An 18106-nucleotide genomic window follows, 5' to 3' on the forward strand; every position below is an offset into this window, starting at 1 on the left:
TTTGAAATCAAACCAAAGTGGCAAATTCGAGATTAATTCTTTACATGTTTTTAAACTAACATTTGAAGTTTCACTTCTTTTATCTCGAAATGATTCGAATTCTTAATCAAATTTCAAACACTAAAATTAAATTTTAAATTTTAAAAATTGGACTTTAGTTTTTTAGAACACTATATAATAGAACAAGAAAGTTAGAAATAAAAACAATATTTATAAACTTTGTTTTAATAAATTAAAAACTAAAAGCAAATGGGCTCCATGGTTTCCCAAAGGAGCCTTTAAGATTACGTTTTTAATTTTTGAAAATTTGAATGAACAACATAATAAATTAATAGAAAGTGGGGTTCAAATTTTTTATTTTATTAATAATAAGGTTGATTAAGTTTGGCCTTCACAGTTAGTATATTTAAAAGTCCCATCCCGCCGTTTGTTTGATCACCAAAAATGAAAATTCTGTTTTTCCTCTAATTTAGTAAATTTGAATTTGGTTTCTTGTAAAAGGTCGTCAGCTGACAGGATTGAATTCTTTGCATCTAAAGCTTAAATGAATAGAACATAGGAGAATCTTGTCAAACTCGAACCAATTGGAATTAATAGCATTCATTAGTACCATTTAATATTTGACTTTATTTTCTCATCGATCTAGAAAGCTTTAGGCCAAGTTGATTAGTACTTGTACATTTATACATACACATGTCCGTATAGAGACGGACAGGATATAGGAGAGAAAAAAGTAGGTCTGGCATCTAAGAATCAAGAACAATGATGACATATAGAGTATGAAAATAACTTCACTAAAACGGTCTCAATGACCTAATACAAGCATAACTTACTAAATACGACACACCAATTACCACCTTAAAAGAAAACAGAATTGAAAAGATATGATAATAAAGTTGACTCACCATTATCATAAATTTCATTGGTAAGGTAATAAGCAAAGACATGGAAACGAACATATGCAAAATTAACCAACCTTGACTTCTTAGAAAATTTTCTTTTCTAAAAGAAAGTATTTTTATATCCGTGAATGTTCGGTGAATGTTTTGTACAATCTGCTTGGTACTACACTATTTAGGTATCAAGGAAATTTAATTACTAAGAAGGTGGTCACCATAGATTAACCCTCAATTTCTTTCTTTTTCTAAAAGAAGTTAGACATCCAGTAAATAACTTTTTGAATACAATTGAAGGTCAAATAATCATCAGAAAATCGTCAGAAAATTACACACACTGAAGAGAAATGAAGATTTTATTGAGTTGGGTTGGGAGACATAGTATAAAGCTGAAAATGTTGCATATTTAACAAAATTAAATAGAGGAAGACAGTACATAACTTGATTCTACATTAAGTTGTTGTGACCATTTCTTCTTCCACACAATGCACGAGGTCCTCATCTGTTGTGAATAAAAAGGCATAAACATCCAAGTTCTCCGACAACATAATCTCGGACAATGAAATTTAGCAAATAAAGATCAAGTATCTACCGACATGAAGATATATATTTTCTTAAAGAAATTTTTTGATTACTGACCTCTCATATTTCTCTGATTACTTGGAAGATCTTGTATAGTATATGCTCCATCAAAATATCTTTCTCTCACCCCACTGAAAATTGAAAAACATTTCCTTTCTTCTACATTCCCATGAAAATCTATGCTCCAACTCCAAAAAAGACTGTTGCTAAAATTAGATAATCCTGGTGAAAACTCTTAACCTACAACTCACTACACTTTCTATAGCTAGCTTAGCTTTGAAGATTTTTCTCTCTTCCGGGCAATGCATTTGTGCTAACTTCTGCAGGGTACAAGTACAAGGACCATTTCTTGTTCCTAGCTACATTTTTCGTTTCCTTTTTCCAGAAGCAGTTTTCTCGGACTGATCCTTATTCCGTTTCCTTTTGGAAGTTTTTGTTTTCCCTCCTGAGGTATCAATATCCATGGAAGCTCTTGAATATTGTTTACCACCGTGCCTACCTTTTTCTGACTTGTTCTTAAAGCCAGACATTTTTAGAAAGGGTATGCCAGATGTTGTGTGATGCTCAATCTCTTGCCGCATGGTCTTCACGTCCTTTGGATGTGATCTATACTTTGAATTATCGGCAAGGAAGCCATCGGCTTTCGATGATTTGGACTTGCCAGACCCAAATGTATCGTGAAATTCTTTGTAAACTGATTCCCTTGATGCTTGTTTTGATCTCCACTGGTCAGGTTGGGATGCAAACCTGACACAAAAAAAGGATTACGTACAAAAATATTAAACATTGTTCTAAAGAAATTGCTACAACCTTTTATTATAACTTATGAAAGAACATGCATAAAAAAGATCTAGGTCATATCCATAACATAAAAGGCATTGATTATGTACCCTTCAACATCCAACGTCCTCAAGAGATGAGGTCCTTGCTTCGTTTTGGAGAGATCGCATCGTACAGCTACCAACTCAGATACAATGGCCTCCCGTAAAGACATGTTACTGAAATTATAGCACTTTTCAACTGTAAAGGAACTTGATAACTGCATCGAAAGCTCTCCAAAATGCCCCCTTAGCCTATTGGTTCAGAGTAGAAAAGGCTGTCATTGACTGAGTGCAAAAACTAACAAAAGAAATCCAACAAACTGAATGAAACTTCTCTGTTTATTTACAACCAACAAAATTATCAAACGCATTCTAAGTAATTTGGACTTCAAAGATGAAGGATCAAACAATCAAACAACTGTGCCTGAATGAAAATCTTAATTCAAAAGGTAGCTATACGAAATTATAGAAACGTGATAATATTGAGAGAGAAGTATCAAGGGCCTTGAGAAAGGCAAGCTTATGGTACATTAAAAGCCATCAAAGTAGTTCAGCAGACATACTTCATAATTAATCTGCGTTTTAATTTAGCAGGGGCGTCAGAATTTAAGAAAGCTTCAATAACTCGAGATCCACTGGGATCTTTTGCTACTTCAAGGACATGGTTGTCTTCCATTGATGTGATACTTGTGATGTAAGGTTGAATCAGTTCCTGCCAAAAAAAATGCATAGACACATGTGACACAGGGGAAGAAGTTCGTGACAAATTAAAAGTTCATGACATCTACAGATGAACTCTAATGCTATTCATGTTGTTTCCCAGTAAACATAATATGTTTTCTATAATGATGATAAATTAACAGTAATGGTTCCATAACATCGACCTAAAAGGATGAAAGTGGTTCAATCCTAAAAACAGAGACTGTCGACGCGGATTGTATAACCATAAAGAAAACAAGTTAATCATAATAATTTTCTACACTGTCAGAGAAAACAATGGAATAGAATGTGAACTATACAACTCATCCAAATTTGAGATAATTGCTTGCTAACTAAGTTGCTATATGGTCCTTGATAATTGATCTCCCATGACCCTAGATTTAGAAAAATGAATGTTTTGTTTGCCCTAAGAAAATCAAAGAAACAAACAGCGATACCGGGAAAGAAAATAAGCATACCGTTCGATATCGAAAAACTGCCTGCAGGATTAGAGAACCCCTGACATGCATTTTTACTCCACTGGGAAAATTCCATTTGGCTTTATCTTCGCAGAAGAAGTATCTGTCGATAAACAATATTCGAGGAACAATACATTTTGGAGATTCGTTGGTTGAACATACAGCACGAACAAGAGCCTCACAACACTGTCCAATATCATAAATTCATAATTAGAAAATTGGGCAAAAGATCAAAAAGGGACACATTCCAACATACAAAGACTAAATATAGACCTTTTGTTCATGTGTTTGAAGCCTCTGACTAGTAGCAATAAGTGAAGCAACAACTCCTGACCTTCCCATTTCAAGAAGATCTCTAATCTTTGTTCCAATCTCAGACCATACCAACTCCATCTATGTAGGAAAAAAAGAGCATAAAAAACCAACTCCTTAAGAAGTATTGAAACAACATGTTCACACTAGTCTATGTAATGCAATACGCAACAGAAAATTTTTAGAGTTGTATGTCAGCATATTTGCATGTGTGCCCTAATGTGTGAAAGCGACTGGGAGCAGAGAGGTCAAATAAGATATTCATTATCAATGCCATTTTCAAATTACAACAAGTAGAAACATGCTAAAGACATACTTGATCTTTGTATTTTAGGTGAGAAATTAGTGCTTGGACAGCAAAATTTCCACAAGGATCCGATGACAGCTCAAACAATGAATTCTGGAATACTTTTGTGACAAGTTCATTGAACAAATTTTCTGGAGCCACTTCCAAAATCACCTGCAAATTCACACTACCAGAATCAATACATCCAACTCTAAGAACGTGTTATTCCTTTTCATGAGCTAAGACTATGGACAAAATATTGTTGATGAAAAGAAAATCATCTGACAGGTGCACCAGAAATGCAAATTAATTTTACAGAGTGCAAAAGATGGAGCTTGGCACTATAAGTAAGCATTTCTTCTGCATGTTCTAAAACCTCCTTTTATTTCTTCTAAAACAGAAAGTTGCATACAGAAATAGTCGAACTTTCACGAAATAGATTGGACATAGTAATTTGGTCCCAAATTAATCAGCTATAAGTATTTAAATACATGTAGAGCGGGCAAGTTTACTCCCATAAGTTCAAAACTTAACCCCATAAAAGATTGTCCATCTCACCTCCATTAAATGGCTGAATGCAGTTTCTTTCATCAAATCCACAACATCTGGAACAACAGATATTTGTACATAATTTCCTTCCAAGACATCTTTTTCACTACAGCCAAGAAGGATGGGAATTATATGCCTCAGCTCTTCATCTTGTCCCACCAACAACTTCAGAATAGTCTGTAAGATAGTGGAACAATATCACTTCAGTAAAATTAAAGGGCAAGCTGAAAAACAAACCAGGTAAGATGCCAGTTAATACGACCCATTGGTAAACCAGAAAGTCTCGAAGGTTATAAAAGCAGCAGATTCATGAATGATAACAAGATTGAAACATTTATTTAAAAGAATCCACCATTTACATTTACCTCATAACTCCATTTAGATTTTTTTATCTTTTTATTTTTTCTTTGAAACGGAGACAAGCATTTAAATTTGTTTATTCACATATATTTATCTATGATCACATGTCTAATACACATTTTCCAGCCAGATTTAACAGCTGGTGGCCCGATATTGACATAGAGGCCAGTCCTTTTATAGTCTTATAACTAAGTATGAATTACTCATACACCTAAAATGTTTGTCGTAGATGCTAGCCATCAAGTGGCCTAATGTACAAAATCATGGAGCCTTCCCCCGTACCCTCAATCAACTTGAAATTCCTAAAAAGCATAACAAAAGTAATTTATGAAACCAAAAAAATACTAATAGAACAAAACCTGAATAACCAAACTGCCGTACTGATCAACTTGCACGATCCTGACATCCTTTCTTGCACCTTTCAGCATCCCAGAGATAAGCGACTTCAGTAAATCTGGGAAACCTCGTTGAATATGGAACCCATGATCTCCATTAAAACGAGGTGCCTTGACATTCAGCCGCTCTGAAGACTCTGGAGGCACTCCTTTGCAAAGATGGAGAAGACTTCGAAGAACATGGGAACCTTGACAGTTACACATCACATCTAGAGAGTTTGCTACAATTTCCTGAAAAAGAATTTATACACTTAAGGCATAAGGCATGAATTGTGTGGGTGCAAACTTGCAAGTATGTACGTATATACACATTATACTAAATTTACCCACACACTTATGCAATGTGCATATTAGAGATTATTCAAGTTAATTATTATGACAACCAAGAAACTTTATGCCTAAAGCAAGAAACTATCAGCTGCTCTGAATCTCACAGAAAACCGAAGAAATAAAATCTGAACCTTCGTCATCCAAAAGCTAGAGGAAAAAAATGAACGACTAAAATTTCACACCTTACATATGGCCGTTAAAGTATCTTCAACCAGAGGATAAACGTCTTCATCTTGTAGGTGCATAGCTAAAGACTTGATAGCTGTTTCAGCAACATGTGAGCCGGATCTATCCATTGCAATGAATGGAAATTGATTGGCGCAACTGTGGAGGAAATTACAAAGGGCTTCAACATTACAGCCTTCAAGAAGGCTTTGCATAGTGTGACTTATGATATAATCTGTGGCAAGTTCAAATTCTTTCCCTACAGCTTCCTCTAGAGCATTGCCACAAATAACTGATCGTTCTTCAAAGTCAACATTATCACTTTCAAGTAAATTGGAAATCTCTGTGAAGTATTTTGTTGTTTCAGGATCAACCTGTTTCCTTTATAAGATAACTTTCCCCGTTAGTACAGAGAATAAGTAGCCAAAAAGTGCACAAAGTTGAAGAACAATTACACTGCAGATTGTCCAAGAATAACTAGTTTACTTGTAAATGAGGTCACATTACCTAATGAGCGAACTTTGTGGTGCAGATATACTTTTGCTGTCGGTGAACTTTTTATTGGAGTTCGGCCTTCCACCATCCGTCCCAGAAGCCTTCTTGTGGGTGTTATTCTCATCAAAACCATGACCTCCACGTTCAGCCTTCCTGTTCATGGTATTTTTCTTTCTCCCGCTTTTATGCGCTAATTTATCTTCACCCATTAAATGGTCTTCAGGTACAATACAGGTTTTATGTCTTCTCGATGTTAAAGCTCTCGAACCAACAGAAACCATAACCACCTAGGCCCTACCAACCACGTAGAAAAGAATTCTGACCATACACCAATTTAAATCATTAGTGGTGGAGCAAAAAACAGTGCATAAAATGTAGAACTCAAAATTTTAGATCCCCCACAGAATAACCAATTGATTCCTAATTTTTTTTATTTCATAATACTACTTCCATCCATGAGTTTCTTTGTTTAGTTATCTACTTCCTAAAAATTTGATCAATATTCAGGCCAGGTCTTGAAAATAAAAAGTAGTTTCTAAAGTCATGTTTTCGCTCTTGGAATTTGAGAATTAATTTTTCTTAAATAAATGTGACAAACTTAGTAAAGAAATTATGAGTAAACAAACATAAATTTCAAAAACAGTAAAATTAAACCGTGCCTTATGAATTCACAACAATTGCAATAATATTGGACGACTTCGTATCTCAAATACCAAGAGAATTGCTATTAACAAGCGAAAAGAATAAACTAACTCTCTAACTAGCAATCTTTCAAATGCATACTTCATCAATTACGCAGAGGGGAACATACTATACAAAATTTAGCCATCCGCGTGAATGAAAGAATGACAAATCAAGTCAATCAGCTGACTACCAACACAATGCAAACTATAGAAACCAATTATCATCCTTCATTCGGATCACAGCAGCACACTAATTTCGACTAAACTATCTAAAAAATATACGAAAATAGTAAAATTCCCAGCAAGCTAAGCAAATATATTAATGGGAAAAGGAGAAACTTACACTGAAACGCGTTTTCAGAAACCCAAATCGCGGAGCGGAAGCAAGAAGAAGGTGGCGGGCGATTTGGCGCAGTGAGTCCCGGGAAACTTTCGCCGTAGAACTAAAAACCCAATGTTCAAGACTCGGGGTTTAAAATTTGTGTTATTTTTTCATCTATGAAAAAATAAATTTAGTAAAATAATAATATCTATCGAACGGGCTTGGTTAGGGTTTGTGATGGGCTCGTCGTCCGTTGGGCCTCTAGTTTTGGGAAATTTGTACGGAGGCCCGTTTGCAGGCCCATCTGAATTTTGACCCAAGATTAGAAAACAATGAAACTTAGTTTTTTGGGATAGTTGCAAATGTAACAATTATATTCAAAATAATTAAGTACATAGCAACATTTTAAAAAAATTGTAAATATAGCAAAATCTGTCAAAATCTATCAATGATAGGAGTCTATCATTGATAGACCATGTAGCAAATGTTGGTCTATCACTGATAAACCATAAAAGTCTATCAACGATAGAAGCCTATCACTGATAGATTTTGCTAAATTTGCAATTTTTAAAAAATATTGCTACATACTTAATAATTATTGTACAAATTGCTACCTATTATAATTACTCTAGTTTTTTACGAGTGAAATTGTAAAAACTTACACTTGAATGAAGTATAAATATTCTATCAATTTTCAAATTTATTTTTTAACTCGTTTGTTAATGCTCAAACTTTTTAAGCCAGATTTCATTTTTGCTTTGTCCATCGCTTGATTTTCAAACTTGGGATGTTCTTCCTCGGCTACTACAAGTTTTAGTCGAAGATAGTTGCACATATAGCAATTATATAACAACACTTAACAAATTGCAAATATAGTAAAATCTGTCAAAGTCTATCAACGATATGAGTCTACCACTGATAGACAATATAGGCTTAGAAGACTGAATTCACCTAAAACCATTGGTCGTCGCCCAAGTAGATATGGTTGGAAGTAGCTCTAATTAGCTAGGTTTTCAGCTGCAAGATCGCGAAGTGGGATAAACTCTCAAACTCGAAAGAGTGAAAATAAATACCATTTTGGCTTCAACCCTTACATTTACTCGGGTCGAAAGCTAGGGTTTGAATGAATACAAATGCAATTGCTGCAGCAAGGTAATTCTCCACAGGGTAGTACCTTTCAGATTGAGAAGACAAGTACGTAGAGGAAGCGAATGACCGTAAAGCAGCTCGTCCGGACTACTCTTCTATCTATAGTCTCCACACGAGAATGAATTATGAAATCAACTTAGTCTATCACTGATACACCATTATTAAGAGTTTATCAACGATAGAAGTTTATCACCAATAAACTTTATTGTATTTACAATGTTTTAAAAATGTTGTTATCTATTTAATAATTATTCTAAAAATTGCTACCCATTATAATTATCCCTTCGTTAAATTTTGAAGATTTTAAAAATAGCCAGTTACCATTTCTAGCATGGTCCTTGCCCTTTTTATTTTTGTCTTTACTTATTTTTTTTTTTTTCTTCTCTTATTGTTTCGATTTATATTTAAAATAATAGTAATTAATACCAAAGGGACAAATATGTCTTTTTCCAATATAAACCCTTAGAACTCTATTTGAAATATAAAGGTAATGACATGTTATCGTACAAGGGGGAATGAATTCAAAATTACAATTGGTTTTAAGATAGAGAAACGTGTGATACTGGAATTATATGCCTTAGTTTTATTTTTTTGCCCTTATTAGCCATATCGTGGTTTAGCTTTAAAACTAAAATACGTTCGTAAATAACAACGACAACCACTTGTTAAAAGATAGAAACAAACACGAACATTTTCATTTTCATTCCAAACTAAAAGGTATTAGTAAAAACACAAAAGTTTGGCCAAAACGTAGCCACACCCAAAATAGCAAGAAACGGGAACAATATTTGAAACGTGAAAATTAGTTTTCATTGAATTTTTAATAAATGTTAAATTAGGTTTTCAAAATCGATTTTTATTCCAGAAAAATGTATCATATCTAAAATTTATGGAGAATACATCTTTTAAAGGAAAAAAAAAACACAAACAAATAATACTATTTTTTTTTTCAAGAGAAGCGTTTTTAAAACAAAGTATATAAATTAGAAAAAGCAGTTTTAAGAAAAAAAAATGCAAAAAGAGATAATTTTAGTTTCAAATTTATTTAAAGGGATGGGTATGGTATTATTTGGTGCCTACCAAGAAGCCAGCGAGATAGTGCTGTGTGTTAGGGACTAAAAGGAGCGAAATTAGCGGTTGTTCTTTACAGATTGCACCCACAAGGCACCATAGGAATATCAATTTTCAATATTTAATTTCTTAATAAAGGATAAGCTTTTATATGTATATATATATATTATAATAATTAGACAAAAAAAAATTGTAAGACATAATTCAATATAAAATTATATTTACGGATATAACAAAATATGGATTCAAACTTCCAAAGTTTATGTAATTAATAAATACTGTCGTTGACATATAGAATTTATCACTTAGTCGTTTATCATCGATAGGATCAATCGTAGATAAATTTTGGTTATTTTTACATTTTAGTCAGGAGAATTGTCAAAAATTGCAAACTTAAAAAAATACAAACAATATATAGCAAAATTTAACAATGATAGACATTGATAGATAATAAATGCTTCTATCAGTGATATTGATAGACAGTAACAAAAGTCTACGGTGTTTATCATTGATAGAATCTAAAATTTCGCTATATGTTATAAATATTATAGTTTATTTTACTATATTTAAAAATGTCTCTTTTACTTAATATACTGACGTTTGGGTCTCAATCCTAAACTATGGTAGTTGAGTTATAGTAATCTGTATTTAAGATGCAAACTATTTTATTTTTAGTTATGGTAATATGTCTTCGAAATATAAATTATTTTATTTTGAGAAGTAAATAGTAAATATTGTAGCAAATAATTAAAAAAACGATAGTAAAATAAAGCTTTTGAAATATTATTGACTGTAGCTAATAAAAAGTTCAAAAGCATATTAAATGTAACAAAAGAGGATTGTTATAGTCTTACATATGATAGTATTTATCCCAAACGTAGCGTTCCCTCGTAAATATAATTTAAAACAAATTTTTGTATTATTTATTTACATTATTGACCAAAATAAAAGGTGATGTGGAACCTTTTTAATGTTAATTATGTGGAACCTATGACCAGTAAAAAGCTCTTTATAATCTTGTCAATATATTATATAATTCAAACCTTTTCTTTTGGTGCTATGATTAAAGCAACTTCTTCTACTTTAGTACTTGCAAATTATTATTGAGAGATTAAAGTGTTGTGCTTTGATATCAATCGATAATTATTTTATTTTTTGTTACTTAAAACCAAGTATAAGAATTTTATTGTGATTTGTAACTTTTTTAGATAGGAAGGTTAACTTTTAGTCAAATTCGAAAAACATTATTGAATTTGGGGAAACGGGATAGAGAATACATGTCTCCGTCCTACTTCGACCTAGTTGTCAAACGTAGATGTAGAATAAGTTATTGAATTTTTTTTTTCTTTTAAAAAGGTAAATCACTGAGATTTGTTATTTCTTTATGAGAAAACATTATTGAGATTTTTCTTTAATAATGATTGGATGGCAATCAATAGCATTTACTTTGCAAATGAAAATAAGAGAAGCATCAAATTAATAATATTTTTTATCTACATTTAATAATCATGAAGAATCCTATAAATGTACCAAATTAATATTTTTCTAATAATTCTTCGACAATTATTGGAAATTATTATTTGTGGCGTTTTTCATTTAAACGAAACAGCGGCCAATTGAATGAGGGATGTGATCATATGGCACTGTTTAGTCGTGTTTTCTAAAATCGGCATAAAATCAATAATCATGGGAAATTATAATTAATATCAACGTTGATTTTGATCGATATTTTAGTTAATGTGATTACAAGAGTCCATAATCATATAATTTTTTTTTTTATTTGTTAGATGCTAAAATGTAGATAAAGAATGGATGTATTTGACCTTCGTGTGTGAAAGCAATTACAAATTAATGATTTGGAAGAAAAAAAGTTTGATAGAAAGGCGTTGCAGATCGATACAGTGTTTATCAGATAGATTGTATTTGTTACAAAATCAACAATTAAAAAATATAAAACGTATAGTGATCGATATACGTAGTTCATTAACAGTGTGTTAGTTGCGTATGTCTGTAGGATAGGGGAAGAATGGTATTACTAAAGATAATGTTTTCAAAATACAAAATGGTGTCACTATCTTGGAGAGTTTATATATTGCACTTTTCAAAACCAAACGATAAAAACCGTAGATATAACTCATAAATAAATGCATATGCTAATCAATACGAGAACATGAGAGTACTAGGTTATTTGTAACGTCACACAACAAACTCAAGACATTTCAACAATATTTACACAACGAGTAGAAGATTTGAGTATTAAAATGAACCTACTTCTCCCTAAAACCGTTATGTTTTTCAAATGTAGTTGACCTAAGGCTCTTCTCCACAAGATTGGAAACTTGCACTGGAACTATCCTTTGACGATGAGTACATGTCGAAAGGTTCACTCCATTTGGTATTTTTCTAGTCATTCTTCTTTTAGTTTATTTTGGATATGTTTGAATAAGCAACGTATCTGCTTAATGTCAGTTATATTTTTTGGTCCAAAAACCCTTACACTCTCAAATTTTTTGAACCTCTCCTTCCTAACCTCACTCGAGTGGCTTCTCCCCTCTTCTCTCCTTCTTAGTCGAGCTGCTTCACACCTTTCAACTTGAATCTTGGGCTCTTTTCAGTCGAACCTTCACCTAATGAATATGCGGATCTGGTCTTCAGACTCTATTACACATTTGAAATCGTAAATATTAGGTATTGAAAAAATAAATTGGTTTTATTAGAAAGATATGTTTCAAGATGGATTACAGCATCGTCCAACCCATTCTTTATAACACACAAAATTGAGATTTGACGTGGAATTGTGAAGAATCGGAACAATATATTACATTTTACACACATTATTGTTTTGAAAAAAATGTCACGGTCGGTTGTTGAAAAGGACAAATCACGCAATTAGGCGAGATTGGTGTTGCTTCCTTTGCTGGGCAATCCCAATTAAACTTTTAAACAATAAATTAAATACAATCATTATTTAAATTCTTTTTGGTATAGTTTTTATTTGGTTTATGAACTTTAAATTTTTAAAATTTTATAATTCATACTGAACTATATCAAAACCAAACTAAATATTTAAGAATCGAATGTTTTACGTTTAAAATTAAGTTTATAGATAATATTTTCGTATGTTGCCATTTTTTATTGTTATTTTCAAAATTGAAGTCAATTTTTAGAAAAAAATAATTTTTTTCCCTAAACGTTGTCTGTAAATTTAGAATTTAAGAATAATTAGGGTCTCGTGGTTAAAAAAATTATGATGGTAAAATGCTTGGATCTTAAGAATCGAAAACATAATTATTGTCTAATGAATTTTTTATTATAAAGAAAATAAGAATAATTTTTGTATGACAAGTTTTGATTGAACGATTAAGCGAGATGTCTGAAAATAAACGTTGTTCGAGATGCATGTAATTATTTCTTTTTAATACAAATGTGATGGGTCCAATAACTAAAATCACTAATTGTGCAATGACAATGAACTTTTATTTTACTTGTACTATCATTTATTATTAATTACACGAAGTCATGTTTGTTGTCAAATTGAGTCGATGATGAAATGCAATGGGTCACCTAACATCTGCTACATTAAATTTTTATTGTTTATTGATTCAAATTTCCAATTATCTAACGATATAGTTTTCTTTGGAAAGTTTTAATTCATCGATTGACCAAAAAATTTAAGTTAGTAAATAAAGATAAATTTAATATAATATTTAACACATCCTTATTAGTAGACTTAAAATGTGAAAAAAAAATCAATAGGTGAAAATTGATATTAAACAACGAGGAAATAACAATGATAAATGAAATAAATTAAAAATAGACGTCAATAGACTTCTATTATTGTCTATCAATAAACAACAACAACGCAGAAAATCATAGAACGACCTGTTATGATACCATATTAAATCGTTGATCGATCATTCACAAAATTTATAAATGTTTAATTTTGTATAGAATATAGTAAAATAAATTAGAATATTTTCAACGTATATCAAAATTTTTTGAGATTCTATCAACAATAAACATTAATAGCTTCTATTACTATCTATCAATATGACTGATTCAAACATACTAGTATTTATTAGTGTTTATATTAAATCTTGCTATATTTTGTCAAATTTATCATTTTTTTACCGTTCCCCGTATAAATTAAAAAATTAATAAAAATGTGATTGAATCACATGAATTAAAATTTAAAATTCTCTAAACCATTGAAATCAAATTAGGTAAAGAAAAAAAATAAAGGAATGGGAGAACATTCTTTTTACATGTGATTTGTCTGTTGGTCCGACATTGTTTAAAGATGTTGTATTGTATTAATTAAAATAATCAAAAATAGAAAACACAATAAATTGAGGCATAACATAACATGTTAGGTGTTGAAAGACGACGAAAGAGAAAAAAAATAATAATAGTATTAATAATAAATTAATGTTAGTATCTCTCTCGTGGGAGATTTTATTAATATATGGTTGATTGCAAAAACTACCACTAAAGTTGTAATTGTGCTGTTAAAATTTCAAAATAAAAGACTAAATCCTCCAACTTATTTCGATTATAAAATTGAACAATTATATAATTGTATAAATTATATCGAATTGGGTGATCATCAGTTGGTTAGAGTAAGTTTTTCGACCAAACTACTAACCACGGTCGGTTTAATAAATGTTCAAACCGACTCGATCATCGATGAGTAAATGTGATTTGGTTTTTTCAGATCGGTCGGTCGTTTTAACTTTTCGAAACATTTTTTGTAATTTATCGATTTGGAATTTTCACAAACCAACACCGAGCAACCGACCAACTTCGACTTGACTAGTTGATTTGGTTTTTCAATCTGTTATGCTCACCTTTAATAGCGATTATATAAGTTTGATGATTTAAATTTTCAATATGTTGTGCTCTCCCTTAATAGCAATTATATAAGTTTGATGATTTAATTTTCATCGCATAGATTCAATTTTTATCCTATTCAAGGACGGATCTAAGAAATATATTGAAAAGAGGCTTAAAAAAATTATAGAAAATAAACTACATGGGTAAGATTCGAACTTGAGTTGAAAAAATGACTAACAGTCAAAGTAACACTAAACTAACTATAAATATTAAAAATTAAATACTTTTTTTTATATATATAAGTTGAGAGACTCGAGTCTCGGACCTATACTAAATTCGTCGGTGACCCTACTTTAATGATATTTTTACGATTTATCTTTAGATTTAATATATATATATATATATATACATATACATATATAATATATATTTTTAACCAATTAAATTAATTATTGTTGAATGAAAATGGACCGTTGGAAACTCTGCAGTTTTAGTAAATAATACATTTCCGGCAAAAACCGTTTCGTATTTTCACGCTTCTGCCAAGCTTCCCTCGAACTTGAAGAAACAATAATAATTATAATTATATTTATTTATTTTATTTTGTAATTAAGAAACGAAGTCCCTTTTGAGAACCCTATTTTGACCGTTGTCAGTACCCGACGGCTGCCCTCCTTCCTTCTACTTCCATCTTTATCTATCACATTTGTGTTTTTGGGTTAATGTATTATTTTAATTTCTGCATTTTTAAATTTTTTTCTATTTCAGATAAATATTATTAGTAATAAAATATCAAAATTATTTACGAGATATAATAAAAAAACTGAAATATCTTATTAAATACGTTATAAATAGTTGGATAGATTTTGTTATATTTTTACTGTTTTACAATTTTTAAAAAATGTCTCTTATTTTTTTCTGTATTTTCAATTAATTTTAAACTTAGCATCGACTCTTTATTTACCGTTGGTTTTCTGTATAAATATTTTGACATGTATTGGCATTTTTATAATAAATATTGAAAATATATTCACGTATTATATTTTACCGTATGAAAGTTGATAAAAATTGACTTCGAGATGCTAAATTTAGAAATTATTTTGAAAGTACGATAATAAAATACTTTGGAGTTATAGAGGAGACCAAATATGTGTTTAAACATTTATAGACAATTCAAAATTACTAAAGTTTGTTAAAAAGTCGATGAAAATTGTAACTTTACACCTAGTTTAGTAGTGATTTGGACCATCAATTGAGACTCAAACACTGACCACATTGTTTTATGCACTATTACACCTATTTCGAGTATCGATGGATAGAAATGACATGTCAACATTACGTCTTTGACAAAAGCATTACAAATTTTATATTATAATAGTTTTTATCATTCATTTGACAACAACAAATTTATAAATATGTAATGTTTCTATACTTAGGTTGAAGTTTAGGTTTCATTTATGGATTCCTTCTTCTTTGTTAAAAAAAAAAAAAGAAAAAAAAGTTAATAATTGCTTACTCACTAAGACTAACGAATCCACACTCACCCTTGTTTAATTAATGGATAAAAGCAAGTTAAATACCTTTAAATATAATACCATCCCTTTTTCTCCCAATCTTTGTTCTACATGTTGATATATTTTTATCACTACTGAATACCGCAAACAAAAACATGAACGAATATTTTAAAAAATAATAAGTAATTTCTGTAAAGTTTCTAAAAGAAGATTAAAACTGCTCACAACTTTAACATCGGTTTTTAGATCTTTTGTTGGAAAACAAAAAAACGTCTTTTCATTACATGTTTCTTCTCTTATTTTTTAAGGGGGTCATGGGTCATCCCTAGTTTTTCTTTTTCTTTTTTTTTTTTTGGGGGAGAATTTATGTCTTAAAAAACACAATAATAAATAAAGCAAATATTGTTAATACTTTTTATAATAATATATGTAGGTATAAATCAAATCCTATTTTTTAAAATAGAAGAATATATACTTTTTTTCAATAATAAAAGAAATCATACTTTTCCAGGCTGTCAGTAGCCATCGCTTGCAAGTGGACAATCGATTCTTAACGTATCCTAAAAAAAAAAAAGGAATAATGATTTATCTTTAGTCATGGATAGGATAGTGTTCAAAATTTAAATTTATATATGACTTTTTTTTATTTGTTTTTCTTAAAGCTACTTCTCCATGATTTATATTTTTATTTTTAATAATGTATTTAGATCTTTCAAGCTAATATGTCGAGTTTGATGTTAACGTGGGGATCCAACAAAATAATATCAAAGTTAGACGAAAATGTTGAGAACTTTAGTTATCCAGAAAAATGTCGATGTCTATGGAAGTTTGTGGAATAAATTAATTAAAACCAATATTAAAAAAAAATACATTATATTTTTAAACAAGTTAAAAAATCAATTTTTCATGATATATGAAAAATATTGATCCGTCTATCTCTAATGTTGATGTCAAATTCATGAAAATTTTATACGTTTTTTAGTATGTACAAATATAAAATATATTTATATGCAAAGTTATGTAATGAATCTCGATTTGTTTTTTTAGTAAAATAAGGAGTGGAATATTTGAACCATGACGTATTGTGAGTTGAGTTCTGTATATTTTGGCTAACAACGATTTTATAATTACTCATTGGTTATAGAAAGGTAAATAAACAAAGAAACACTATTCAAAATTTGAAATTCTGTCTTTTTAGTTCTTAGGATTGAACTTTTCAAATTTATAACCATGAAGGGTCACAAGAAACAATGAGCCAAATTTAAAATATTAGCTTGGCTCCGCATGTGTGCATTGGCATTGCACATTGAAGAGTATTAATTAATTATACACAATTTTCTTTTTTTTTTTTTTTTTATAAAAAAACACGCAAATTTAAAATTTTGAATTTTATATTTTATAGATTAAAATATAATAATTAAAATGAACATAGCTCATTTAACAAAATATTTGAAGTTGTAAATTTGATTCCTCTTAGTATACTATAAATAAGAGAAAAGTAACAATTTGCAATAAAAAATCTAGAAGTCTAAAAAGATACAAAAATAAATTTAAATAACAAAAAGCTAAGCAAGTTTCAAATATGTCAAAGTGATCTTTAACTCCACGATAATTGATACGATCTTGATTCTTTGAGGATGAATCCTCACTCTTCCATCACTGTTATTATATTAGAAGAAAAAATAAGAACTTTTTTTTGTATTATAAGACTCGCAGGTGTTTGAATTTTTTTTTAAGATGAAGTATAAAGGAATTATACGAAAATACAATATAAAGATATAGAAAAACACTTAAGTTCTTAAATCACCAATTGACCTAACATTTTAAATTTGAGATACGAAAAAAAGCTAAACAAGTGAAAATGTATACTATCTGGAAAGGAAATAACATTGTAGCTTAGGGCTTGAACCCAAAACATCAACGACCTATTTTGACACCATCTTAAATTATTGATCGATCAAAAAGCTTAAACTATTAGATAAAGATAAATTTAATACAAATACTGTGATAATTTAACTAAGACATAGAATATTAGATTAAACTTAAAAAAGAAAAGGAAATAATTGAGAAATTACTATGATACATTATTTATTTCAACTTCATATTGTAATTTTACAATAAAAGAAAAAAAAAATCTAAAATTATTTGAAATTTCTCAATTGGGT

General features: G+C 30.1%; 1 protein-coding gene across 1 annotated transcript; it reads right to left on the reverse strand.

Moving 5' to 3' along the window:
- Nucleotides 1-1234: 1234 nt before the first annotated feature.
- LOC103500642 (pumilio homolog 23) lies at nucleotides 1235-7536 on the reverse strand. The gene is made up of 12 exons (XM_008464014.3): nucleotides 7396-7536; nucleotides 6382-6687; nucleotides 5892-6255; nucleotides 5344-5610; nucleotides 4634-4801; nucleotides 4106-4249; nucleotides 3751-3870; nucleotides 3478-3663; nucleotides 2863-3011; nucleotides 2369-2551; nucleotides 1536-2225; nucleotides 1235-1398 (listed from the first exon to the last, which is right to left on the reverse strand). The coding sequence occupies exons 2-11, from the start codon at nucleotides 6648-6650 to the stop codon at nucleotides 1838-1840; spliced, it is 2238 nt and encodes a 745-aa protein (XP_008462236.2). The 5' UTR covers nucleotides 6651-6687; nucleotides 7396-7536; the 3' UTR covers nucleotides 1235-1398; nucleotides 1536-1837.
- Nucleotides 7537-18106: the final 10570 nt, after the last annotated feature.

Source organism: Cucumis melo, chromosome 1, assembly GCF_025177605.1.
Source record: "Cucumis melo cultivar AY chromosome 1, USDA_Cmelo_AY_1.0, whole genome shotgun sequence".
Lineage (NCBI taxonomy): Eukaryota > Viridiplantae > Streptophyta > Magnoliopsida > Cucurbitales > Cucurbitaceae > Cucumis > Cucumis melo.